This window comes from Haliaeetus albicilla, chromosome Z (genome assembly GCF_947461875.1).
Source record: "Haliaeetus albicilla chromosome Z, bHalAlb1.1, whole genome shotgun sequence".
Taxonomy (NCBI): domain Eukaryota; kingdom Metazoa; phylum Chordata; class Aves; order Accipitriformes; family Accipitridae; genus Haliaeetus; species Haliaeetus albicilla.
Window position 1 is genome coordinate 32,929,035 of NC_091516.1, and position 26,871 is coordinate 32,955,905.

The 26,871-nt window shown below is 39.6% G+C and overlaps 1 protein-coding gene across 4 annotated transcripts in view; it reads left to right on the plus strand.

Moving 5' to 3' along the window:
• Positions 1-26,871, plus strand: part of DAPK1 (death associated protein kinase 1) — a 93,420-nt gene that overhangs the window by 40,243 nt on the left and 26,306 nt on the right. For 2 of the 4 annotated variants that reach the window (XM_069776817.1, XM_069776816.1), the window contains exons 3-15: positions 1,172-1,393; positions 12,806-12,944; positions 14,774-14,903; positions 15,177-15,225; positions 15,374-15,400; positions 15,822-15,974; positions 16,119-16,164; positions 17,620-17,709; positions 18,918-19,010; positions 20,577-20,696; positions 21,843-21,941; positions 22,747-22,845; positions 24,016-24,114. In XM_069776817.1, the coding sequence (XP_069632918.1) occupies positions 1,172-1,393; positions 12,806-12,944; positions 14,774-14,903; positions 15,177-15,225; positions 15,374-15,400; positions 15,822-15,974; positions 16,119-16,164; positions 17,620-17,709; positions 18,918-19,010; positions 20,577-20,696; positions 21,843-21,941; positions 22,747-22,845; positions 24,016-24,114 (1,366 nt within the window). Of the gene's footprint in view, positions 1-1,171; positions 1,394-12,805; positions 12,945-14,773; positions 14,904-15,148; positions 15,226-15,373; positions 15,401-15,821; positions 15,975-16,118; positions 16,165-17,619; positions 17,710-18,917; positions 19,011-20,576; positions 20,697-21,842; positions 21,942-22,746; positions 22,846-24,015; positions 24,115-26,871 lie in introns of those variants that run through there. The other 2 variants (XM_069776818.1, XM_069776819.1) reach the window with 2 other exon arrangements.

A 26,871-nucleotide genomic window follows, 5' to 3' on the forward strand; every position in this document is an offset into this window, starting at 1 on the left:
GCGTAGCTCTGAGTGATTCCCACTTGGCACTTTGTCATTATGTAATGCCCTTTTTGCAGGTGATGCATCTTCCTAGAGATCTGTCAGTTGTAATTAATTAACCACTAATATAGGTTAGCTCCTTTTCCAGGTACTGGGTGGAATTATACATGCCTACATGTTGCATCACTGCATAGATAGTCAACCCTAGCAGGCTTAGCTTTTAACCGCTATTCTAAGTCCACTTTAGGGGACGCCACTTCTTCAGTTAACAGGGTAGGCTAAGTTCAGAAAATTTTCTCATTGGTATCAGTCTGTTATTCTGCAAATTCTTCATACAGTGAAGTAAACCAAGAACAGAATAGCTAGAGAATCCTCAGCAAGAGATTAAGAAAACTTAGAAGGAAAACTTCCTTTAATTCAGCATTAGATTCCTGGAGGTTTCTGATCTGAAGTAGTACATCTAGCAGCAACAGGCTCATATGTCAATGATAACATGCTGGAGTCAGCTGCTTCCTGGAGTTTCTTCTGATTTGTAACACAGTCACGGGTTTTTGTTCCCCGGTGCCTTGGTCCTTTTCTCACCTTCAAACTCTTCCTACTTAACAAGATGATACAATAACTGTAATTCTTAATATTACTGTATTTAGTCAGTGCCTTTAAAACTAAAAGCAGAAGCAGCATCCTGAAACGGAGTATTGTTTTAAAAACTTTTAAAAAACCAAACGTGAAGATAGAATAAAGTGAATATTGACAGATCATATAGATTGGAAGAAACTAAGGACTGTCTGTCTTGCAGAACCAAAAAAGAATTATCCTCAACATGCATATGGAAGGAGAAATACAGAAACTATTACTTTTCTCCAGTAATCCCCAATGCACATATTTGCCAAAAATCCAATGGTCTACATAGCTGTTACCTTTTACTTACAGATATGCTGAAACGTGTATGTATGTACATTTGTGTGATGTAAAAGCAGTACCTTAATGTACCTTTTCTGCCTCTTCTGGGTTTTTTTCAGATGTTATTCTAGACCACATAAAAAGCAGTAATGTACTTTAGTCAAGTTGGTAATTCAGAGGTACAGCTGTTTTCCCCCACCATAGTAAATAGACGCTACTCTTAACTCTAAACTTCCTTGAACCAAACACTCATCTTTGTTCTTTCTCTTTTTTTTTCTCTTTTTTTTAGTGGGCAGTTTGCTGTAGTGAAAAAATGCCGTGAGAAAAGCACTGGTCAGCAGTTTGCAGCAAAATTCATCAAAAAACGGAGAACGAAATCCAGCCGGCGTGGTGTGAGCCGGGAAGATATCGAGCGCGAAGTCGGCATACTAAAAGAGATTCAACATCCTAATGTGATCACGCTGCATGATGTTTATGAGAACAAAACAGATGTCATTCTTATTCTGGAACTGTAAGTAGCTCTAGAGACCTTGGGAGGCGTAACAGAATATTTGTTTGTTTGTTTTTAAAAAATAGACACTTTCTCTGAGAATCACAGTGATTTAAGTGGATGTTCCTTACCATCCCAAAAGAAGATACATAATAACCTGAGAATTCTTTATTTTTAAGTCAAGAGTTTTAGCTTTGTGATTTTTAAACATATTTTTCACTGTGAATGCACTACAAAGGTTTAAAAAAGAAATCCAGTCTATTTAGGAATTTTTTCTGCTTTTTACTTTAATCATTGTTGATGTTATGGATCCAGAAGAATAGCCTGGAGCTAAATAAACTGATTTGAAGACAAGAGCAGAGGGAAATAGAGATTCTAAGTGGAGGTTAGGTTAGCAAATTTTACTGTGTTTTATGTTGATGTGAAGTAAAGTATCATCACTGAATGCTTTTTCTCTTTTTTTAACCCACATGACAGAGAACAGAATTTTCCCAGTTCTGTCCTGTTGAAATGTAAACTGAAGTTTCATATCCTTATTTTAGTTCCCATTTTTCATCCAAGCTTATTGCTGATGGATTGAGGTAAATATGTCAGCAGAGAATACTTCTGCATTGTTTCAAATCTGGCTTCAAGTTCCGCAAAGATTGCAGGTTCAGAAGTTAAGCCTTACTCACCCATTACAGTTTGGCAGTGTCTGCTGGTGGGATGTGCGTGTCTTTACATAATTTGCATGCCTGACACTTTATTATTGCCATACTTGCTCTGTATCAGTTAAATGTGCTTTAGAATAAGTATTTCATGCAAGCACATTATTTGGTACCAGAATCTTGGGCAGTACTCGCGTCTTTTCCTTGGCTGTTTGTGGGGTTTTTCTTATGTAGGTTATATCTTCCTGTTTACTAGATTTGATAAATGATATTTCCACTTACCTTATAAGGGTAGTTTAGTGTTGCATGCTTTCAGTAACATACATGTAGATTTACGGTATAGATTTAAAAAGAAAACTGGGAAGTAGCTTTTGGAGCTTCATCTTTTCTATGGTATATACATACATGACACTGCTTTGTTATGTTAGAACATACTTTTACACTTCTAGCCCAGCATGTGATGGTTTTCAGTAATACTTGCAGTCTGGGTTGGTTTTTTAGTTCCAGAAGTATACATGTGCATTAGTTTGTCAACTTTGGATACTTTAAGCAAGTATTTTTTTTAAATAAGCTAAATTAACATCCTGTATGAAGTATAAGATTTCCTTATATTCTTGTTGGAATATCTGCTACTCCTGGATTTTGTTCAGAACCCTTTAAATGTGTCATGAACACACAGCAAAATTAGTATGATGATGCTTCTTCTCCCCACTTGTACTAGCTCTCACATTCTTTCCGTCTGTAACCTTACTGTCAGTGTATCGCTGCTTCTGCAGTGCTTTCTTTCTGCTCTGTAATCTGTCCAGGTAAAATCAGGCCAGTGCCTGGACTTGAAAGCTCTGAGGAAGACTCAGTCATCATAGACAGTGGTAGGGGGAATGGGGCCATTCTGCCCCTCCGGCTTTCCTACGCAGGCATAGGAGCTCTTTTGGCAGCAAAGTTTCTGTGAGTGTCTGTATGTACCCACTAACGTTCATTGAATGGAAGCAGATACAGCTTCTGACAACGTGTTGATTTTTGTAAGCTTGATAGCATGAAGCTCAGCAAACCGTTTGCATTGCAATTTATCTAATTGGTTTGCCCAGTTAACAATCCCCATATAGTTTCAGCTGGAGGCTTTTTTTTTTTTTTTTTTCAGTTTTCCAAACAGCTACGTGAGTCTTTCAAGTTGAAGCAGTGTTATTTGCGGTATCACAAAGGTAATACATTTATTTAGTTAGAGGGTCAAAGAGGAAAAGATGACACATTAGCAATCTGTTTCTAAACTGAATAACTAATTGCTCTGAAGTTTTTTAATTCTCAAAATCATGGTGATATTATGTAAAGCTATTGAAAAGGCAAAAGATTGTCGTTTTAATCATGTGCTTAGGCACTTAAATATGTAATCCTTTTCTTCTAATATTCACGTTTTGCCTAGGGACCTACTCCCCTGACATTCTTTGTTCTTACATAACAATTTCAAACAAAGAGAAGTAAAGCTGAAAGCTCATTAAATAACCTGTTTTGCTGTCCTCGGAATCCATCCTAAGTGATCATTTTCCTTTCTAATTAGAATATAGTATTTTTCCTGGGACTTGTGTTCCTTTATGACTACAGGATGAGACAGTATACCACATACAGACAGGATTTTGTGTAACTTAGTTTTTCTAGAATTTAGAAACTAAAACCCAACATTCCAGCTATGTACAAGAAATTCATAACAAAACAAAACCTGGAAGAAACACTGATTTCATATTAGTAAGCAAGTGTAGTAATGCGAGCAGTGGTGAGGAAAACTATCTCTGGTTTCTGTTCTTGATAGAAGCTGCAGCCTGCAGATGTCATGCCACTGCAGCTGCCCTTTTGGTGGCTGCCAGATGTTAACATGCACAGTCTCAGGGCAACAGTGTCTCTTGCCTATTCACTATTGATTTTTATCTCCTGGTTCAGCAAGAGGTTTGCAGTATTGCGTGCAGCCTCCTAAACAATTTTCTGCATTATCAGTCAGCTGTTTCTCAGAGGTGAGTGACTGACTATAGAAGTTCTCGCTTCATTCACTTGCAGCAAATATTATGTCAGCCAGCAAAGTATTCAAGGCGGTGATTTGTATGCAGAAATATGCGGTCAGTTAGTTAATTATTGTAGTGGCAAGGTCCTTACAATCCTGAATGCAAAACAGAGTATATCAAAAACTTTATCCACATAGGTGTTTGGAGGTTTTTCTCTCAACTACTTCACGTCAGGAAACTGACCTACAAAAAAAAAAAAAATTACAAAACATTTAATTTCTGAAACTTTTAAAATCAAATGTTTCCTTAAAAGATTCAGCAGTCACACACAAGCATGAGATAGCCTTGAAAAGGCTTACTTTATTACAGTCTTTTGGTATATTTAGAGAAATTGGGCATATTTTCGTATTTCTAGGTCTTAGTGGCAAGTGTGTCCTTGATTTGGAAATAACCTTTGAAAGTTCCACTCTGTGGACTCTTTCATCATCTTGCAAGGTTTGTTGTGCGTATTACATACGAGCTGGAAGACACTGTCTCTTCTTCATCTAACTCAAAACTGTAATAGTTTTTTTTCCTCCTATCACACAAATAATTGAATTATTCAGAATTTTATAGTACTTTTTTCCATCCAGCAGCAACAACTAGTCTCTGTTACATGTCAGCAATACTAAGCTATTTCCAGTGAGCTCTGCTGAAGCCATTATTTTATCAGACTTCACAGACTAGAAAACACAGATGTCTCTGTTGTGCAGTGATAATTATTTTCTTTGCTGAAGCATGTTTTGCACCTAGTTGGTTCCCTTTTTGCTGGCCTTAGATGCATAATCTGTCTCTTCTATTTTGTTTTTCCTTCCACTTTTTTATGTCTTCATTTAGCTGCAGACCTACAAAATATAGTCACTGTGTGGTGCTTTGTAGAGCCTCGGTTATGGTATCTTGGTGCAAGTGTAAGGAATAAATATCCTTATCCTAAATTATACAGTACTTCCTTAGAGTGCTCAAAAGTAATACAGGTGGTCTCACCTTTTAAAATAGCTTGATAGCAATAGCTGACTCTTTTCACTGGGAAGCTAAGGATGCAGTTAGGTATTCATACTTTTCTCTGCAAAAAACATACCTTCATTTCTGAATTAGAAATCTTAATTGAAGACCGTTAGCTCTTGTATGATGATCTTGATGATGTCATGAGTTGCTCACTGAAGTGTAAGTAAGAGCAAATAATGATAAACTCTTTAAATTCCACTTCTATCTTATTGGGGAGTTAATTTAACTTGTTACATTTATAGTAGCTTGGCTTCCAGAGAAGCTTGAAGTCTGCACAGAGTTTCTTTAATTTTTAGTTGTCTTTTGATAGAAATAGCTCTGAGGTTTTTGTTAATTTTACCTGTAAGTCATAAGAAAGTTGTTCTCAAGTGGCCTTGTACTGAATTTTGAGAGGAGGATTGAATCTTTGGTGCTTACTGGGATGTAACAGCAGGTAAGCAAGCTCTGCAGCACTGATTTGTAGATGTTGTGCCACCTTTTGACTTCAAAATCCTGAATTGCAGGCCCACAGATACATGCACAGGTAACAATGAAGGGCTGAAAAGAAAGGAGCTAGAGCCAGTGTGACTGTGCAATGCATTGAGCGCATCTTGGAGGGAGAGCACTTGGCTTCTGGGCTCTGCAGTCCCTGAGCAAAATGCTTGGCACTCTTGTATGCTGTATTGGCTTTGCACAGCAAGGTTTTGGTAGCGGGGGTGGGGGGTGACAGGGCTGGCTTCTGTGAGAAGCTGCTGGAAGCTTCCTCTATGTCTGACAGAGCCAATGCCAACCAGCTTCAAGACAGACCCGCCACTGGCCAAGGCCAAGCCCATCAGTGACGGTGGTAGCGCCTCTGGGAGAACAGAGTTAAGAAGGGAAAAAAGTTGCTGTGACACAGAAACGGCAGCTTGGAGAGAGGAGTGAGAACATGTGAGAGAAACAGCCCTGCAGACCCCAAGGTCAGTGAAGAAGGAGGGGAGGAGGTGCTCCAGGTGCCGGAGCAGAGATTCCCCTGCAGCCCGTGGGGAAGACCATGGTGAGGCAGGCTGTCCCCCTGCAGCCCAGGGAGGTCCACGGTGGAGCAGCTGGATGTGCCCTGAAGGAGGCCGTGACCCTGTGGGAAGCCCGTGCTGGAGCAGGCTCCTGGCAGGACCTGTGGACCTGTGGAGAGAGGAGCCCACACGAGTGGGTTTTCTGTCAGGACTTGTGACCCTGCAGGGGACCCGCGGTGGAGCAGTCTGTGCCTGAAGGACTGCACCCTGTGGAAGGGACGCACACTGGAGCAGCTCGTGAAGAACTGCAGCCCGTGGGAAGGACCCATGTTGAAGAAGTTCGTGGAGGACTGTCTCCCATGGGAGGGGACGCCACCCTGGAGCAGGGGAAGAGTGTGCGGAGGAAAGGAGCGGCAGAGACAACGTGTGATGAACTGACCCCAACCCCCATTCCCCATCCCCCTGCACTGCTGGGGGGGCTAGGTAGAGAATTCGGGTGTGACGCTGTGCCCAGGAAGAAGGGGGGGTGGCGAGAAGGTTTTTAAGATTCGGTTTTATTTCTCGTTACCCTACTCTGATTTGATTGGCAATAAATTATGTTAATTTTCCCCAAGGTGAGTCTGTTTTGCCCGTGACAGTAATTGGTGAGTGATCTCTCCCTGTCCTTACCTCAACCCACAAGCCTTTTGTTATATTTTCTCTCCCCTGTCCAGCTGAGTGGGGGGGAGTGATAGAGCATCTGCGTGGTGCTTAGTTGCTGGCTGGGGTTAAACCACAATATACACTAAACCTGAATACTCTTCATGTGTTAAATTTGAATGTCTTGGCAGGATCAAAATACTAAGGCACTCCACTGGGCCCAAGTGTCGGTAACCATGTGCGTTATCCAGATTCCGGGCACTTAGGGAACTTCAGTGATGAGAACCTAAATACCAGCTGTGTTTGGGTGCAAGGAAGATTCACAGGCATGTTCAGGTCTCCCTCTTAGTGGGACTTAACTGCTTAAATTTTGGTCCAGGTTTTGGTGCCTGTGTTCTTCTGGCTAGCCATTCTGAAGCCAATGCTTCCTGTTAAATATAATTGAAGAATTTAGGTACACTAAAGAGTGGATTTCATGACAGTTGGTGTCTCTAATAGAAGCTGGACAAATGAAAATGACAAGGCATAGTGATGCCATAACATGCCTTGACTTGTCTGGTAGCTAGCTAAAAAAACCAACTAAGTACAATATTGTTTAGCGAGTAGTTAACATGATGAGCCAGCAGCCTTGTTCTTTTCTTTCAAAATACTTGGTACACTTTGTACTTCTGAGGAGTTGGTTGGTAACTGCACAGTTCATGAAGGCTGTTGAAATGAAGTGGATGTAAAACCCCTTAACCTTAAATAAAACGGAAGTAGCAATATTTCAGTCTAGACTTGGGCTGACAACTTATGTTTTGAAATAATGCCAGGAGTCCTACAAGAGACATTTGACCACAGAATTGTTAGAGAAGATATTTCTTTTGCAAGTTGACAGAAGAAATTTTTGGATAAGAGAAGAATTGAAATAATTTAGTAAATTGAATCTGCTTTAAAAAAATGAATAAATTGGTTCTCAAATTGTTCTTTAACTTTACTAGTTTATGTTGTTTTCAAATCTAAGCAAGGTGAATTAAGCCTTGTAAGCTTCAACTTACTAGGTTAAGTTTCTTCAAACAAGGGGTTTGTGCTTAGGTTTGGGGATTTGTTTGTGGGTTTTTAACTTAATCAGGAATCCTCAGATAATCATTAATTATCATTTAAGTGCTATTACAGTATGAGCAATGTGATCAATGTGGCATGTGACTGAGTCGTTACAAGGTGACCACACTGGCTTTGAAGGTTAATTTGTTCTAAGTTCCCTGTGTAGGTTCCCATAATGACTTCATCTGAGGTCTGGTGATCAGTTCTGTTCCATAGGTAAGAAAGCCTGGCAACTTGCAAAAGCACTAACCAGAAATCCTTTTTCCACAGGTGTGATGTATTTTCTTACCCAGAGGGAGACATGTGGGTTGCAAACACGTCTGTCAGCCTTCCTTCGGGAAGGCTGGGAAATGCTTTTACCACTACTACATGTTTTAAGAAAGAATGCGGTTGATGTGAAGCTTTATTTTACTTGTATCTGTTTGGGAAAGCTAGCACCTCTGCCTAGAAATATCAGGGAAGCAACACATAGCAGCTTTGCTTAGTGAAAATATTTATACAAAATATTTCTAAAAACACATGCTCTGCTACTCAAAAACAATATAAAATGTAGTCATGTTATAACAGTGAAAATAGATTTACTCAGCCCTTACAGCTTTCTGTGTTATAACATGGTCAATAATACAACATGCCCTTTAGGATTAAGATGTGACCTGCATCAATCACAAATTCTTATTTTATTGAGCAAAATATTTGAACTACCTATTATGACTATGAAATTTGACTTACTTTAAAGGTAAACAGAAAGATTTTATACAGGAACATGAAAGAATTAATGCTTTAAAGGAAAACAGTATGTGAAAGTGAAGATAGAGGCTTTGCAGCTGTAAAGGAATTTAGCTGTGACTTGACAGTAATCAAGTTCCTATTAATCTGAAGGGGTATAGGTTGTTGCCAATCAGTTACTCGCTAGCACTTTGGAGATCAGAGTTGTGTTACGACACAGATGAACTGCTCAGAAAGCTGTCTGGTAATTCCTACGAGCAAACAGAGAAATTGAATAGAGTGAAGCTGTGCGCTTCCAGAGGATACTAGAGATACTCCAAAGTGGTCTACAGGAAGAAACACTAGTACTTGGTGAACCTCTTGCCTCTATTCCCTTCAGGAAGCCATCTTCATCCAGCCGGTGGTTGGCAACAGTCTGTTAGACGCTGGCTGCAGAGGCCCCTCTGCAAAGCCCCAGAGGCAGGCTGGGAGTGAGTTTGTGTGGCTCTGGAAACCCACGCAATGATCTGGTTTCAGCTGCATTTCAACAGCGTGTTCGTGCACCAGCAACCCCAAAGCTAAATTAGAAACAAAGGTGGGGCATTGTAATGAGGGTTGAACAAGTGTACTTCTGGGGAGAAGGTGACATTCAAAAAGATCAGTCGTAGGGGCTGATGTGTGGAGTTGTCTGCCCCTTGTCCTTTAGATTAAGACTGCCTCTGTGCATGAGATGGGATATTCACGGGTATGTTGGTGGAATGGGACTTTCTGCTTGCCTTCTGGCTTCACCCCTGAAGGTGACCATGGGATTGTAAAACGTGTGGTGTTTATTTACTGTGGGACTGTGTTATCCTGGCTGAGGCACAGGGCTAGACTTGAAAATCCAACAGCATTTTGGAAGGTTTGTGAAGATTGCAATATCTTACGTAGCCAGTGTCTTTACTAGCTTGTTCTAACCCATTTCTTAACCTGTGATATCTGGAAGTCCAGTCAAGATCAGCTAGTGATTCTGTATATATAATCTGGTTATGAAATCTGTGAAAGCAGACTCTGCTGATAGACCTGGGGCACTATAATCCAGTGAATTAATTGTGGAAGTGAAACTTACGAAGGATGTTGAGCGTGGACCTGTATTTACCCTCTATGACTTGCTTGAAGTAATTGCCTTGCAGTGATACCGTGGTTTTCTTTATACCTCTGGTGGTACAGCTTAATATCAGAGCTACCAGAGTCAGCAGGAAGGTACGGAATAAGCAGTCTTCTGATGAGCGTAAAGGGGAAGCTGAGGTACGCAACCTGCCTTACTGAGGTCCCCAAAAGGAAAAGTCACAATGGCTTGCTCTCTGAGGTGAGCCCATGTAGTATCTCACCCTAGGCATTAAGGGTGAGGTGCGTAACGTGAAGGGCACACTAAAATCCCATAGACCAGAGGTACAGCTGCTTCTGGAACAAAGCTTTGAGTGCGTTACATCCAGTCTCTCCTCACTCACCTACTTAAGCAAGGGCTGCCGAGTCACTCAGGGTAACAGTACTTCAGCATCTAAAGAAGCACACACCACTTTGGAAAGATCTACCATTTTTGCTAATTAATTTCCAATTTTAAGAAAAATAAAATGTGTGTTTTTTTAACCTGTTAGCTTCTCTGGACGTCAGTTTCAAGATTTGCAAGCACTAGGTATGTTATCTGTGAAAGACAGGTAACATTTTATTTCATGCTGTTATAAGGCCTATGATAGAAGAAATGTCACTACAACTAACCTGTGGCAAAGACAGAAAGATAGTACTCAGCAGTGCTAGAGAAGAGCTATATGCGATCTCATGCAGTTAACCATTCACAAATGTGACATCTTAGAGAGGCACAAAAACACATGTACATCAAACCTGTAATTTCATGTGGTCTAAACTTTCAGCATATGAAATTGCACAAAACAGAATGATTGCAGATAAGAAGAAGCTGGAGATGAAGAGTCTCTTCCAATTTTACACAAATACAGTTATGTTTCTTTGTTAAATATCTCAAAAAAAAGTAAACCTTGGGAATTAAATCTTTCTTTTGGATCTAAAAGGAACATGTATAATCAATGCTGCAGTTTGTAGATGACTAGTAAGTTTCACAGAGACTGTGTATCAGCCAACAGGTGTAAGAGCAAGCTGTGACAGCCATAAAACATACCGATACCTGTGTGACACTGTCACAGTCTGGTTTAGATTGCAGAGTGGGCATCACAGTGCTGCAAGTTGGCATTGCTGAAAATGCATGCTCTGGGTACTTCTGTTGCATTTGTGATGGCTTGATGAATGCTTTAAGCCTCAGCAGGCACTTCACTGTTTCACAGGGTGGGTGATCTACATGAAAAGTAGACCAGATAACCATATGTTTGGTGCAGTCTTCCAGCCTCTTCCTCAGCAAAGGGTCTGGCTCTGCCAGCTCACCTGACTGTGTGATGGTTAGCCCAGTGGCAAACCACGCTGAGTGCATAAAGGTGCTGGGGTTTGCTGTGGCTGCTGCCACCAGTGCCCATGGCTGGACAAGTAGCCACGGTGAGTCTGCCTGCTCCGGGTGGCATGGCTGTGCTCCAGTTAACAGCCGCCTGGCAACTGCAGCAAACATCCTTCGAAACACGTGGAAACAAGTTCCATGTGATGTGTAAGTCCCTTAGCTCAGTAATTGGAAATGAAGAGAAATGCCAGCACTGTGTCACCATCCAGGTTTCTGTTCATCATCACAAAGTGCTGCAGAGGTACAGACCTTAGCCTGAAAACCTCTTTCTGTTTTTTTCAGTCAGAAGCAAAGAATGAGAGAATATGCATGTGTATCCATTTGTAAGATGTTTCTGACTAGCCTCTGTATAAAAATGAAATGTACTTAATCTTTAGGAATTCTGTTTTCATGTCTCTACAACAACAACAAAAAAGATTATTAAAATGACCTCTCTTCCTTCCAGTCTATAATTCTTATATTTAATGGCACTTTGTTTCAATAATTGCTTTCATGCAGAAAATATTACAACACAAATAATACCCAAAACAATACTCTCATTATTGTCTAGGCAGCTCAGTGAAAGCTCCAAGAACTCATTAAAATACACTTTTCATGCAATTTGCATTACAATAATGCAGATTAAGTCTCTTGGAAAGTAGACATGATAAAGAAGTCAAATACATTTCCAGAAATTTGCCCAGACTGTTTAGCTATTGTTATATGTTAATCCCATTATTTTTCATAATCAGAACTTTAAATCGTGAACAGATTTTTTTTTCTCCCTACAGAAAGGCAACATAAATTAGGGTGTACTTTCTGATATTTTTTTTTTAACATCAATAAAATGCAAAATATAGGGGATGATATGACCATCTTTGCTGTCTCTAAGACATTTCTAGGTAATAATGCTGCTTTTATAAACAGGAAAAACAGTTTGCCACAGTGGACAGTTGTCTCAGTATATTTCCTTAAACTGAAAGGAGATTGGTTGTTTTTTAAGAATAATTGCAGTTTATGTTTCCTATTCACTTCACTTCAGAATCTCTTCTTCTGTTGACAATTATCATCTCTCCTGCCAGACTGTTGACAGAGCTGAGAAAAGGGTCATCTTCAGTTTATTCCTCTCTCTCAAATGCAAAAATTTAGATATGCATATGTACCCTCCTCACTTCTTACCTCTCTTCTTTCTGCCTGTGTAGCTAAAACATTTGCTGGAAGTAGTTTTAAGGGCAGTAGTGACTTTTCCTTGTAGGAAAGCTGTGGTAACGTCAGAGTACAAATAAAAACATCGGTGCTAAATGTAATACACTGTTTTGAAGAACAGAATATATTTTCAAAGAGCTGAATGCTTTGAGGAATTTAGAAACTGAATAGTAGGACAGCTACCAGTAATTATTTCAAAATAAGCTTTGAATTTTGTATTTTCAGGGAGGGGCAGGAGGTGGAAATCTAATGTTTTACTGGTAGCATGAGAAAATTCATGTTTGATTTTCTAGATGTCCCGTTACATTAGTATGTTTTGAGTATACTTCCTTCACATTCACTGTTACTCTCTTAAATGTGCATACAGAGAGTAGGTGGGTTTTGCTTCATTTAAATTTAGATCCAGCCAACCATGCTTCTTGGGTTTTTCAAACCTTTTTTGTTTGTTTGTTTGAAAATAAGACTCTTTTTATTGTATTCTTTTCAGGGGGAGGAGGGGTAGTTACTAACTATTTTGGGTATTGAATTTAAGTAATTTTCATCTTCTTTTTTGATATTGACAACCTTTAAAGCGTCTGGATCCTTTTCAAGGCTGGTTTGAGAATAGCTATGCTAAAAGGAACCTGTTGGTTCAAGCGAGCATGTCAGTAACTCTGCTTCTGCTCTCCAAGTGTTGCAGGTGGAGAGCTCTTTGACTTCTTAGCTGAGAAAGAATCTCTCACGGAGGAGGAAGCCACTGAATTTCTCAAGCAGATACTTAATGGTGTTCAGTATCTCCACTCTCTGCAAATTGCCCACTTTGATCTTAAGGTGTGTTGAGCGCATAAAAACTTCGGCAACTGTAAGCAACATCCATTAAAGTCCTTTGTTAACACCAGCCACAGCAGATCTTGGCCGTAGTTTTGTTTTGCTAGCTTATGTAGACAGGGGAAAGCTCAGCCATTGGAAAGAAATTACTGAACCGTAAATAGGTCCCATCTGTTTTTAATGTAAGATTCTTCACGAAAAATGGCAACTTCCAATGAAATTAAACCATTCTGAGGAAGCAATCTTGAAATAAAAATTATGATTATGATTTTACGGAATGTGAATGGGATCTGGATGAAACATTCTGAACAGGATGTCTTTTCTCCAACTTTTTTTTTTTTTTGCTGTTGTATACATTTTATGTTCAAATGAACATTATTTATAGGTACTAAATTGAAACAGTTCAGAGTTAAGTACAAAGATTCTTGTGGAGCAGACAGGGCAGATAATTTCATCTTTTTTTTTTTGTTTATTTTTAGAAAAACTGTTTATTGCATCCTTTTGGTAATGAAAAGAGAGCTTTTGTATCTAAACTCAGTTATTGCTTTTTTAACGTTTCAATTTCAGAATGTTTTCCTCTGTAAGATTTTTTTCAGAGGTAGGCAGCTGAACATTCCCTGAAGTCTGCTGAAGTTGGCAGCTATGTCTGTAATAGGAAAAGGAGGCATAATTGTTACATTGCAATGCAGTTTTGAAAGGGGTGCTGTGTTCTGGGGATGAGATAGGGAAGGGAATGGTTTTCAGGGTAAGCACACCTTTTCCAGTCTCATCCTCATTACCTACAGTAATATATTTGGTCTTTTTATGACAGTCAGCAGGAAAAAAGAATTGTGAATCCAGTAAGAAATGAATTTCTTACATATGAAATGTAAATTTTTGCCAACGTGCTTGTACTAAAACAAAAGCACCCTTACACCGCATACCAAGAATATGTGAATTAAAGTATGCAGCAAGAATTAAACTATGCAGAACAATAAAAGTATGCAATACAAATGTAGGAAGGGAAGGAAGACAATTACATTTGCACGTATCAATGCGAGCAGGATGGATGTAGCTCCAGGAATTCTTCAGAGCACACCAGCTTATGGACGTGACAGGATATGGAGACTAAGTAGCTGGTTCTGTATGCTAGTTAAAGTAATGGAGTGTAGAAGCAGGCTCCTTCGATGATAATCTTGACATTTTATCTTCTAACTTTGTTCTGGTTTTGTGAATCTTTTATTTCAAAATAAACCAAAGTCTATATTTTAAAATAGAGCTAGAAAAGCCGTGAGAACCTGCTATTTATCCTTTTTTGTAAGTATGTTGAGCCTTAAAATCTGGGAGCTGGACCACTCCAGAAGTTTCTCTTGGAGATCCAAAGGCAGCAAGATATACCTCCCTGAATGCTTGTGCAGTGTGAAAGAAACCTCTTTCAGGGAGTAATGTTAACCAAGCGCAAACACTAGTTTATAGGGCTTTGTTTCTTGAAAGCTCCCAGCATTGTTCAAATGGCCATAGCACAGGGGCTGTGATCTTTACTGAAGACAGTGTGTTTCACTTAGGGTCAGTCCACCCGAAAACTGCAGCTGTTGTATCTACAAGAGGTAAAATCTTGGCCCTGTGGAAATCATAGCCCCCTGTCATCAACATGAAATCCTGATTTACTGTAGTTAATTTTTAGCATATGTTAGATTGTAATAGGAAAAGACGGGATTTTTCTGCTGAAGACACAGTTCAAGAGGCTGAAGAAGGTAGAGAGAAGCATTCAGTGCTGAAGAATGCTGATATGTGTCAAGACATTTTGTACCCATGTATAATCTCTTTTCTCTCCCCTTTCTTCCTTCGCAAAGCCTGAAAACATAATGTTGTTGGACAGGAATGTACCAAAGCCTCGAATCAAGATTATTGACTTTGGTTTAGCGCACAAAATTGACTTCGGAAATGAATTCAAAAATATCTTTGGAACACCAGAGTTTGTTGGTAAGAAAACTGTTGTTTATTCAAACTATTCTTTCTCATTCTGTGAAACAGTGTATGTGGCTTAGCTTGGTTTGGATGAGTTACAGATTATGTAATTTGTGTATAATTCATAACATTTTGAAATTTAAATAAGCAATTCAGTTTCATCTTAGACTTGCATTAAGGTGTTTTTATCTAACAGCTTCTTAACTTACTATCTCTGACATGTATAGGCTCAGAGTGACATAGATCTGTTCTTTGACTAGGTACTGATCTCCCTGCTTTCTCCTTTAGCTCCCGAAATAGTAAATTATGAGCCTCTTGGTCTTGAAGCAGATATGTGGTAAGTTATTGGATCTTACTTGAAGTAAATCTCTCATGATTATTCTTATGTTCTAACCATTTTTTTTCTCTCCTCTCTCTCCCTCCATCTGTTTCTCTCCCCTCTCTCTCATCCTTTCCCCTGCCCCCCCTCCCCTCCTTCACTCCAGGAGTATTGGTGTAATAACTTATATTCTGTAAGTACCAAAATCTATGGGTGGTTCTTGCAAATGCTGGTTTTTTAATTCTGATTCTGTCCTCTGGGGTTTTGGTGGTGTTTATACAAGTCAAACCATTCTGATTGCACAACATGATTGAGGTTGAATGATCATAAGAGCAATAGTATAATTATTGAAAGAATGTCCATTAGTCAGCACTGAGCATGGGAAGCTGTCTTCAAATCTGTAGGTGATTTTCCACAGCAGCTTTATCTTAATCAATATTCTCTGAAATTACAGCAAAGGATTTTGCTCTGCTAAATCACATCTTCCTGAAAGTACATTTGCAATCTTAAAGCAGAAGAGAAAAATGTTCACTTTCTGCTGATATTTGATCTCAGAGGGTTGAAACATCAATGTTACAACATGTTAGGAGAGGAATGTTCTGTCTTTCTTGCAGTCTAAGTGGTGCATCACCATTTCTTGGAGAAACCAAACAGGAAACATTAGCAAATGTGTCTGCTGTGAATTATGAATTTGAAGAAGAGTTCTTCAGTAATACCAGTGCCCTAGCTAAAGATTTTATACGAAGACTTCTAGTGAAGGATCCAAAGTGAGTTGTTTCTCATGCGTACGCACTGTTGCAGCCTATGTCTAGTATTTCAAATTACATGATGTTTTGCGATGTTAGTTTAATAAACATATAGTAGTATGTATTGTTTACTTTCTGAAACAGTTCTCTTTTATTCTGTTAAAGGAAGAGAATGACTATTCAAGATAGTTTGCTGCATCCTTGGATCAAGGTTAGCATGTAATTCATTCTCTGTTGCCTGTTTTTAATCATTCTTCATTTCATACTTTGCCTTCACTTTTCAAGTTCCTTAACAAGGAAAATTGGCATAAGCATTTATTATAACTTACTGTTTTGGAAAGCTGTCTCTATGAAAAATAATACATCCAGAATGTAGACTTCATTAACATACCCTCTATGTAAGTTAGCAATGGGGAAGTAGGCCACTATTGAGATTAAAATCATGCTCAGGCAGAGAAACTAATCTTCAGGGAGCATTGCACAAACAAAGAAATACATTCTCTGAATCCAGTCCAGTTTCCTGTCACATTTTTCATATTCCAATCTCCTTATGTCAATTGGGCAAAAAAGGGTAATCTCTCTTCTGTCCTTCCTCTTTAGACTGAGGAAAGCAGTTAATGTGGGGTGGTGGTCCACTTCTTTCAGTGTTCCACAGTGTTTCGTTTGGATCAACCTGTTGTGGTGCTACTAGCTTGAGAGGGAGAAAATGGGACCTGTCATTCTTCTTAATGTGTGTAGTAATACCTGCCACTTAATTTTTTAAATTCCGTATTGCATTCTGATTGTAAGTAGTAAACCTCTTCAGTGCCATTGATTTCCCAGGTTTTGGGGATGCATAGTGGGTATTAGACCCCATTCCACTTCCCAGAGGACCAATTAGCAGAATATCCATGCCACAGCTGCTCCAGTTCATAGTTCCGCATCCTAGGGCAGACATTTCTACACCAATACACCAAACTACAAATTTGACTTTGTTTTGCTGACTTTTTGGTGGGGTAATCTTAAGCAGTTGAAACATGTTGAACAAGTTGAAATGATTTTTTTAAACCACTGAAGCAAGCACTGTCCAAGTTTGTCTCTCAGGGACCAAGGTCTTCACTCCTGCAGCAAGGCATGTTGTTTTGTATCCTGTTATGTTCCTTTATATCTTAACTTTCCAGGCATTCTCTCCCCACCCCACTGGTCATACCCTCTTTTCCCCCTTCCCATCACTACTTTTACCTGCATTTCTCCATAATAATGACTTAAAAGTATGGGATCATATAATGCAAAATTTGGTATACTGCACTGGTAACTGGTGCTTAGTATTAGCCTATGAGAAGGTTCAAAGTGTGCAGCCTTAGAGCTTGCTGCGCAGATAGTTGGGATGTGATTTTTCTGGGGTCCCAGCAGCATCCAGCTTATTACACTGAGACTGGAACAAAGTTTGACTGCATTTAAAATCAGCCAGGAAACCTTCCCAGAAGACAAGATGTATCTAGGAGATGATATCTGATGCCTCTGTCACAGAGGGAGGTGAAGGATAAAGCTGAATGGTCTGTTGGCTTTTTTGTTTAAAATGAAAAAGCAGATTTTAGTATTGCATGAAATATTCTTGGGTCTGGATTTCCTTCAGGGCATTTTCTCAAGAAATTTTACAACAACTTTATTTTTCTTTTGTGAATAGCCTAAAGACACCCAGCAAGCACTTAGTAGAAAAGCATCTGCAGTGAATATGGAGAAATTCAAAAAGTTTGCAGCACGACGAAAATGGAAAGTGAGTCATTCAATAAGTCTTCAAAACGTTGGTGACATACAAATACAGTAACATTACCTGCTCCAGGGAAACATCAGTGTCATTAGGAGTGGAGAAGGAAGAAGAAACCTACTCCTCTGTCAGTTGGAATAAATTAGGTGCTTGAGTATGGTGGTATGGGAGATGACTTCTTTGTTAATGATCTGCATAAAAATGCTTGTGTGTGGATTGTTTTATGCATCTAGCTGTATGCTGTCATAACCTGTCTTGGTACTTTTTTCAGAGAAAAGGCACTTCAAAGTATAGGTACATGTTTTGTGACAGTAAACCCAGTAAATCAAACATCCCTTAAGCAGGCCTCACAGAACTAATTATTCCAGTAGTTACACCAACACTTAACAGAGGAAGGAAAAACTAGTCTCTTTTGCAAAGGATTTTTGGTCTAAGATTGCCAACCTGTTTAGAAGGTTGGCATCACTTAATCTTTCCAGAAGTGGGGCAAGGTATTAGCTGAAAGCATTAATGTGTGCAAGGAGCAGTTCATCAATACAGTTATCCCTCCTCCTTCAGCATGTGCATTGGGAAGTTCACACTGATATTAGGAAACAAGTTTTATTCATTGTCACAGAGGCCAAGAAATAGGATGATTTTGCTAAGATAGGGACCAAAGGCACAAAATATTCAGCTGTGCAGTACATTTTTTTTTGCCACAGTTTAGTGTCTGTGATAGGTGAACTTCTATGGTATTTATAAAATTTAAGTACTAGTCTGCTGCCTTAGAGTGAAATGGTGGGTCTAGGAATATCATAAACTGTTCTGTAATATGACGTTTAAAGGAGTGACGTCAGCTAATTTGCACTCAGTTTAGGTTTTCTGTGTATACATACTTTAAAATATGTACATTTAAATGTTTTCAATGTGAACAAGAGGATGTAACACAGATCTGTTTTGCTTTGTATTTGAACAGCTTGGTGAAATAATAGCAATCCAAAAAAATCCCGTAGCTTTTCTTAGTGCATATGAATAGCCTATTTGGATTATAAATGTCAAAAGAAATTGAAGGTTCCAGTATGGTATAAAAAGGAGATGGGGAGTGTTGAAGTCAAACTCCAGTTTGTTTTGTTAATACAACAGTATTCCTTTAAAATCTCTGCAGTAGCATCTTATCACAAGTGTTCTGTTTTGATTTTTTTTTTACATATAGCTTTTTTCTTCTTATTTTTAAAAAGCAATCAGTGCGCTTAATATCCTTGTGCCAAAGATTATCAAGATCTTTCTTGTCCAGAAGTAACATGAGTGTCGCTAGGAGTGATGATACTCTGGTAAGTGTGTACTTAGATGTTTAGAATGCTTTATTACATCTGAAATTATTCTAACAGAAGCATTTGGCTATTTAAAATGTGCATAATTAATTAATCTCATATGTAGGAAGAAATAGATTTTAAGGCTACAGAGGTCAGTTATCCATGGTCTGATCTGCTGCGTGACACAAACATTGAAATTTAATTTATTAATTACCATGGTGGGGCTGATAGCTAGTGCCAGAAATTCATCTATCTTGGTTTTGAAGTTTGATTCAGGGGGATTTTTTGTACTGTAGCAGTTGCAATGTGAAAAAGTTGCATCTGAGTTTTTCATGGCACTGTGTAGAGTAAAATAATATTGCATTTTTTTTAACAGAATATTCAAAAACATTGAGACCCTCTTAGATCCAGTGAATGCTAGACAGTGGTATCACAACAAGCAGTTATTTAAGGAGGAAATTTTAAAGTTGGCCAGTATTCAGTTTGTGGTATTATATATGTGTACTGGAGCTAAGTATTCAGGAGCAATTGCTGTATGCTTTGTAATTACAAATGCTTGTAAATCCAAAAGCATTCTTACTTAGCTTACTCTCCAGGTTTTAATACATGCTTCACAAATTCCCTGTTATCAGCAAAGTGTGTACGTTAATATGTTTAGAGGTGGGTAACCTCATCTTTTCTGTGCATTAATGGGATCAAACTTCAAAAATTCTGCAAAGCCCTTTTTATCCATATTACTTTCCCTGTGTCCCTCCTGTGCAACTCCGTACTCTTGTTTCCACTTTTCTTCCACTTATCTTTCTGCTTCCATGCTCCTTGTTCTCTCGGTCTTGCCCTCCTTTCCCTGCCTCCCCCACCTCAGCTGTCAGTGTGCCTTTTAACACTGGATCAGCATTTCACACCTGTGTTGTAGCAGAAAGGATTGTAGCCTTATGTTAGTGTTCCAAAATATCTGAAACCTCAAGAGAGAGGAGGCAAGAGTGATCCAAATATTGGCCTCAGTGAATTTCAGTTCTTGTGACATTTTAGTGCATGGGGAAAAAATAAAGTTACACCTGCAGAGGTATCTAGGTTTATTACTTATGTTTTAGATTTTTAACTGGTCGATGTGAATAGGTGAAAGCTTGGTCCAAAGTACCTCTCCTGTGTCATATTCCTGGATGGTGCAAAACGTGATACTCCAGTTTGTATTTGTGTACCTCTTGGGTTTTTTCATGTTCACATGTATGCATGGAATTAGTTTCATTGCATGCAAGTATTGCATCTATTGAAAGTCCTAGGAGGAAAAGGAAAATACACCTAATAAAAGAAACCTGTTTGGAATCTCAATGAGTAATGGGTTCATGTGTGAAGAAGAAGGAAGCATATTGTACTAGAAAAAGTGTGGGTGTTTTTGGTGTGGGTTTTCAAATAACATGCATGCATGTTAGCCATATGCTTCATGAAGGATTACAACTTGCAGCTGAAGCACTCTAAAAGACTTTGAAAATATTACTTTTTAAATTTTTTTAGATGTCTTGGCAGCTGTTGAGGTAGGGATTTTTTCCTTGAAGCTAACAATTTTTCTTCTTACTTAATTACAAGGATGAGGAAGATTCTTTTGTGATGAAAGCTATTATTCATGCCATCAATGATGACAATGTTCCTGGATTACAGCACCTTCTGGGATCTCTGACAAATTATGATGTCAATCAACCCAACAAGGTAGTGCGGGTCTGTGTTGCGGTGCATGGGGGACTAGCTATCACCCTGTTGAATAGAGCAACGTGGTTGTAAAATAGAAATTTAACACCTGAAATGAAAAGAGAAAGACAAGTGGATGGGAAATAATTCTGTCTTTCTTTAGGAGAAATTTTAATGTGTTCTGTGTTCAGTCTTCCCAAACTACCTGAAAATGGAGCCGAAAATGTTTTTTTTTTTGCCTAGGTCTTTGAGAAAGTTTTAATCAAATCTATTGTCAAGAGCTGTGGTTTATGAGATATCAGCCTTTGCTTTTGTTTGCAGTTGTTGTTTCTTGTGGCAGATTAGGATGGCAGAATACGTAGGAATAACCAGGCTGCCAAAACTGACTTTGCAAAGCACTGTTAGAAACAAAAGTCTTATACTGCAGAGACTGGTTATGTGAACATAATGTTGGATGGTGTCATTCATTTTCAGAAATGAAATTACTTGCCAACTACAGTATTTCAGTGTGCTGCTGCTGTACTAATGGGAGTGTTGGAACTGAGACAAAGAGACCAGAGTTCTGTTGCTGGCTCTGCTGTTTAGCCTTGGATCTCTGCTCTAATTTTCACTTTTTTGAATGCTTATACTGACCTTCATTCTAAAGTACTTTGAGAAATATGCATGAAGAGCACTATAAAGTAAAGTGTCAGTTACTTTACTGTGATTGGGGCCTTGAACATTTCAAGAAGTCACTGTATTTTTTGTTTTAATGGTGCAGTCCCATTTAACTTTCCCATACATTGCTGGTGGCTTATGTCTTTGAGGTGGTGTGGCAAACACCTTAGGTAATCTAGTTTAAAATGTAGATATTAAAGAATTTGCAAGGGGGAGCATCCTTGCCAGACTCGGCTAATGAGAGCTTAACACTGATATTCCTAATTTGAAAAGCATGCCTTTAATGTGTGGTGTATCATTTAGTAAATGTGAATTCATCCAAAAAAAATAGAAGATTGCTGTGCAATAAATTTCTTTGGACAAAGGGACAAATTATTTTCTATACAGTATTCCCTGAAGACTTAATTTGAAACTGGAAATCCAGAGATACCGTTCAATGCCTGCCTTCTATTCCACTCTCTTAATCTTTCAAAAATTAAATATATCGTTCTTGCTGTGTTTTGTTGTTAGCATGGAACACCTCCACTACTGATTGCTGCTGGCTGTGGAAACATTCAGATGCTGCAGTTGCTTTTAAAGCGTGGATCCCGTATTGATGTTCAAGATAAGGTCAGGGTTCTGCTTTCTCATCGTTCTGTTTAAGTTTTTCAGTCCAGTTGGCAGAGGACAAGCAGTTCAGACCAAGTTGTATTGGAAAGGAGAAAATCTGGACTGTAGAGTCTGGTTCTGTCTTCCACAACAAAAAGATAAAAGCAAATCTGTAATAATGTCATTTGTTACTAGTGCATATCCTCTGATTTTGATCACTTTATTAGCTGAAATAATTTGAATTATACTAGTCTTAAAATGTAGTTCATGCTTACAAAATTGCCTCAATTAGTTCAAATTAGTGATTGCCCTAAAACACAGTGGTGAACTTTATTTTAATATGGCATGATAAATGCACATTTTAGCGATGGGGAATATCACAGCTAAAACTTGTATGCAATGGAGGGTGTGCTTTGCAACAAGGTTTTTTCAAAATGTGTTGTAACAATCTGGGGTTCATTAAAAGCAAACCTGAAGCATTGTCTGCTTCTTTATCTAAGGGATGGTAAAGTAAGCAGCAGAAAGGTTTTTATCTCATGACTGTTCTTTCCAAAAAACTCCCTTAGAAGGAGGAAGAGGATTATCCTTACAAATAGTGAGTGATCCTGTTAATCATCCTTGCATAGAGGGGTTTTTGTTGTCATTGGTATGTGGGGTTGTTGAACCAATTCTAAGTTGTTTTATTTTAAAGTAAATGTGTTCATATAAGCTTGAATAGCTGTTCAATGTATCTGTGTACAACTAAGTGCATGTATACCTCAGGTGAAAATCTAGAATTAGGATTTTAAATTGATCAATAACATCTGTAATCAAATATTTTTGACAGGCTGGATCTAATGCAATCTATTGGGCTTCTCGACATGGTCATGTAGAAACACTGAAATTTCTCAATGATAATAAATGTCCTTTGGATGTTAAGGATAAGGTAAGAAAAAAATTCTTCTCCTTTTTCATGCAGACAACCTTTTTTTTGTAACTTTATCCTAGCAGAGAGAGAGGTCTTTCCATTGGAAAGACTTTCAGCTGTGCCATAATTCCAAGAATGTGACAGGCTTTTTTAGTGTGGTTTTATAACCTGACATATAGGGCTGTGATAACACAGTTTTAAAGTAGCTGGATGTACTGATTATTTTCCTGACAAATGTTAACGAAGCATGCATATTAAATGTGGTGAGTACATGGTGGGTAGGTGGGGAAGTACAAACCTAAATTAATTTTTGCTTGAAGACTAGATTTCTCATTGGAACTCGGGGTAAAATCGTGATTCTGTTTTTCATTCCTCTTGATTTAAAATCACTTTTGTCTGACAAGTAAATTTGACTGTTACTAAGTTGAGCATAATGAAGTCTAACAGTTTGTAGCTGATGAGCACTTACCTTGTCTCCAGCAGTTTTACTTGAGCACATTTGCCCTAGAAAGTAGTTGCTGTTAAAATCTTACATGGTAGTGATGTTTTCATACTAGCCAAAGCTCCAGTACAGAGGCAATTATACTTGTGAAACACAGTTTGCTTTGTTGAGGGAACTAGCGCAAGACAAGGCACATTAGCAAAATTAGTGTTCAACTCCTGATGGGGCTACTAGGAAAGACGTTACTGTCTTAATAAGAATACCATTTCTTTTCCATATGACTTCAACAAAAGGTTGCAAATAATTACATGTAATGACCAAAATACACCAGGATATACCAAGGTGTTAGGCCAGTTCATTACATTTGTGTATACAGGGTGAAGGGGAGGCGTATGGAAATACTATGATTAGAAATAGGATGTCTGTTTCAACACCAGTTGCACACGCAGCTGCCTCCTCATATTGCTCAGAAAACCTATTGTGGCTGTGACCTGGAACAAATTAAGTAGGAAAATAAGTTCTGAAAAAGCAAGGCCTTTGAAGAAATAACCTGTCAGGTGGTGCTGTATCTGTCACGTACAACTGCAGTTTGTAAGCGGGAGATCTCTTCTGACCACAGCTGTGCCATTGGGTTACAGGGAGGGAGGAGTACCCCATACAGCATACAGGCATTCAGGCTGTACGTGGAGGTGTATACCTAGGAGTGACATATGAAATTACACTGGCATGTTCTTCTGTAATTGCAGTCTGGGGAGACCGCTCTCCATGTTGCAGCTCGGTATGGGCATGTGGATGTGGTTCAGTTTCTCTGTCGCATTGGATCCAATCCAAACTTTCAAGACAAGGTGAGTCATGGACACTGTCTGTTTTTCTTCAAAGAATAAGGCTTTAGTACAAGTGGTCAAAACTCTTAGTCTTGCCTTGCAGCCTCTGGCATGTTAGAATTTGAAAAAAATAACAAAATTATTAAGGTTTCAATACCTCTTAGTGAAGACTGCAAAAAACAGTGTGCATGAACCAACTACTGTTAAAAAACACAGGTTTTCTTGAAAATGAAAGCTTAAAGCTGGAGAAACCGAACATCACAAAGGTATGGGTGGTAGTGTGCGCTCTGTGAGTTCACCTAAAGCTTTTTATTAGTTTTTGCCTTGACTTCAGCTTGGTTTTCAGCCATCATGGGACTTCTCTGAAGTGTCAAGCACTCATTTTTGAAAATGAGAGAAGGGCTTAGGAGGGCTTCACTGGAGCTCTGAATTCTTGTGAGAAAACAGGAAAGAAAAGGCTTAATAGAAAAAAAACATCCATTTGACCCAAATTTAACTGGGGGGGAGGGGAGTTCCATAAGCCTCCCCAGGTGCTGCATCCTCTAGGACTACCTTTGTATTGTTTAAGCAGCAGCAGGCCAAGGAACCACAGGACATGCTGTTCGACTGTTTCTTCAGATTTTTACAGAAACCTTGAATACAGCCCAAGCCCTATACTATTATCAGCATTGATTGTCTCCTCATTGATACTTGCCAGGTACAGAAAGGATATCCTGTTTCTTAGAATTTGATAGAATGACTTTTTTGGTGGGTTTTAATCCTCCCTGCTTTTCAGTGGGCTACTTTCAATAGCGTGTTTTTGTAAAACATTTGAGTTTCTTAATGATGTTCCACATAACTGTTATGAAGTACGAAGAGACTGAAGGTGAATATTTTGAAGCTTCCTGGGTTCAAGCAAAAAGCAAATTAGAACTTCAGTCACAACTGAACTCAAAATGTCTACAGTTTCAAATGCTTGTTGTGATGCGCGTTTAAAGGATGCAGGTTTCTAAGGACCCAAGTCACTGCCTACACTCCTAAATCATTAGGATGTGCCTTTTGAACATAGTAAGCAGAGTGCTCTGCCTCAAACTACAAGTCTAGGGGAACCATCCCACTCCTACCAGTGTGATGCCAGTGTCAGCAATAGATACCCAGAATCTGGAGAGGGATCACAGGTCAGCAGGAGAGCACCTGGAGAGCAGCACAAGGAATTCCAGCCACTCCAGCCAGTAACTCAGCTTCAGCAGGGGCTCAACTTAAATGTCTCTATGCAAACGCACATAGCATGGCAAATAAACAAGAGGAGTTAAAGGCGTGCATACATATGCAGGGTTATGATCTTATCGGCATCATGGAGAAGTGGTGGGATGGCTGCTATGACTGGTGTGTTGGAATGGGAGGATACAGACTTTTTAGGAAAGACAGGCAGGGGAGACAAGGAGTGGGTGTTGCTCTTTGTCAATGACCAGCTGGAGTGCATGGAGCTCTGCCTGGGGATGGACAGGGAGGCAAGTGAGAGCTTATGGGTCAGGACTAAAGGGAGGGCAGGGTCAGGTGACATTATAGTGGGGGTCCGCTACAGGCCACCTCACCAGGAAGACTGAGCAGATGAGGCCCTCTATAGACAGATAGGAGCAGCCTCACATTCACAAGTCCTGGTCCTCATGGGGGACTTCAACCACCCTGATATCTGTTGGAGGGACAGCACAGCAGGGCTAAGGAATCCAGGAGATTCCTGGAATGTGTTGATGATAACTTCCTTCTCCAAGTGGTGGAGAAGCCAACAAGGAGAGGTGCTATGCTGGACTTTGTTCTCACTAAGAAGGGGCTGGTGGGGAATATGAAGCTCAAGGGCAGCCTTGGCTGGAGTAACCATGAAATGGTGGAGTTCAAGTTCCTTAGGACAGCGAGGAGGGTGCACAGCAAACTCTCTACCCTGGACTTCAGGAGAGCAGACTTTGGCTTCTTCAGAGGTCTGCTTGGTAGCATACTATGGGATACAGCCCTAGAGGGAAAAAAGGCCCAGGAAAGGGTTAATATTCAAGGATCACACCCTCCAAGTTCAGGAGCAATGCATCCCAACAAAGAGGAAGTCAGCCAAAAGTGCCCAGAGGCCTGCATAGATGAACAAGGAGCTCCTGGACAAACTCAAACACAAAAAGGAAGCCTACAGATGGTGGAAGCAAGGAGAGGTAGCCTGGGAGGAATACAGAGAAATTGTCCAAGCAGCCAGGGATCGGGTTAGGAAAGCTAAAGCCCTGATAGAATTAAATCTGGCTAGGGACATCAAGGGCAACAAGAAAAGTTTCTATAGGTACATCGGTGACAAAAGGAAGACCAGGGAAAATGTGGGTCCTCTCAGGAAGGAAATGGGAGACCTGGTTACCTGGGACATGGAGAAGGCTGAGGTACTCGACTTTTTTGCCTCAGTCTTCACCAGCAGGTGTTCCAGCCACACCACCCAAGTCACAAAAGGCAAAGGCAGGGACTGGGAGAATGAAGAACTGCCCACTGTAGGAGAAGATGAGGTTTGAGACTATCTAAGGAACCTGAAGGTACATAAGTCCATGGGACCTGACAAGATGCATCTGCGAGTCCTGAAGGAACTGGCAGATGAAGTGGCTAAGCCACTGTCCATCATATTTGAGAAGTTGTGGCAGTCTGGGGAAGTTCCCACTAACTGGAAAAGGGGAAACATAACCCCTGTTTTTAAAAAGGGAAAAAAGGAAGACCTGGGGAACTACAGGCCAGCCAGTCTCACCTCTGTGCCCAGCAAGATCATGGAGCAGATCTTCC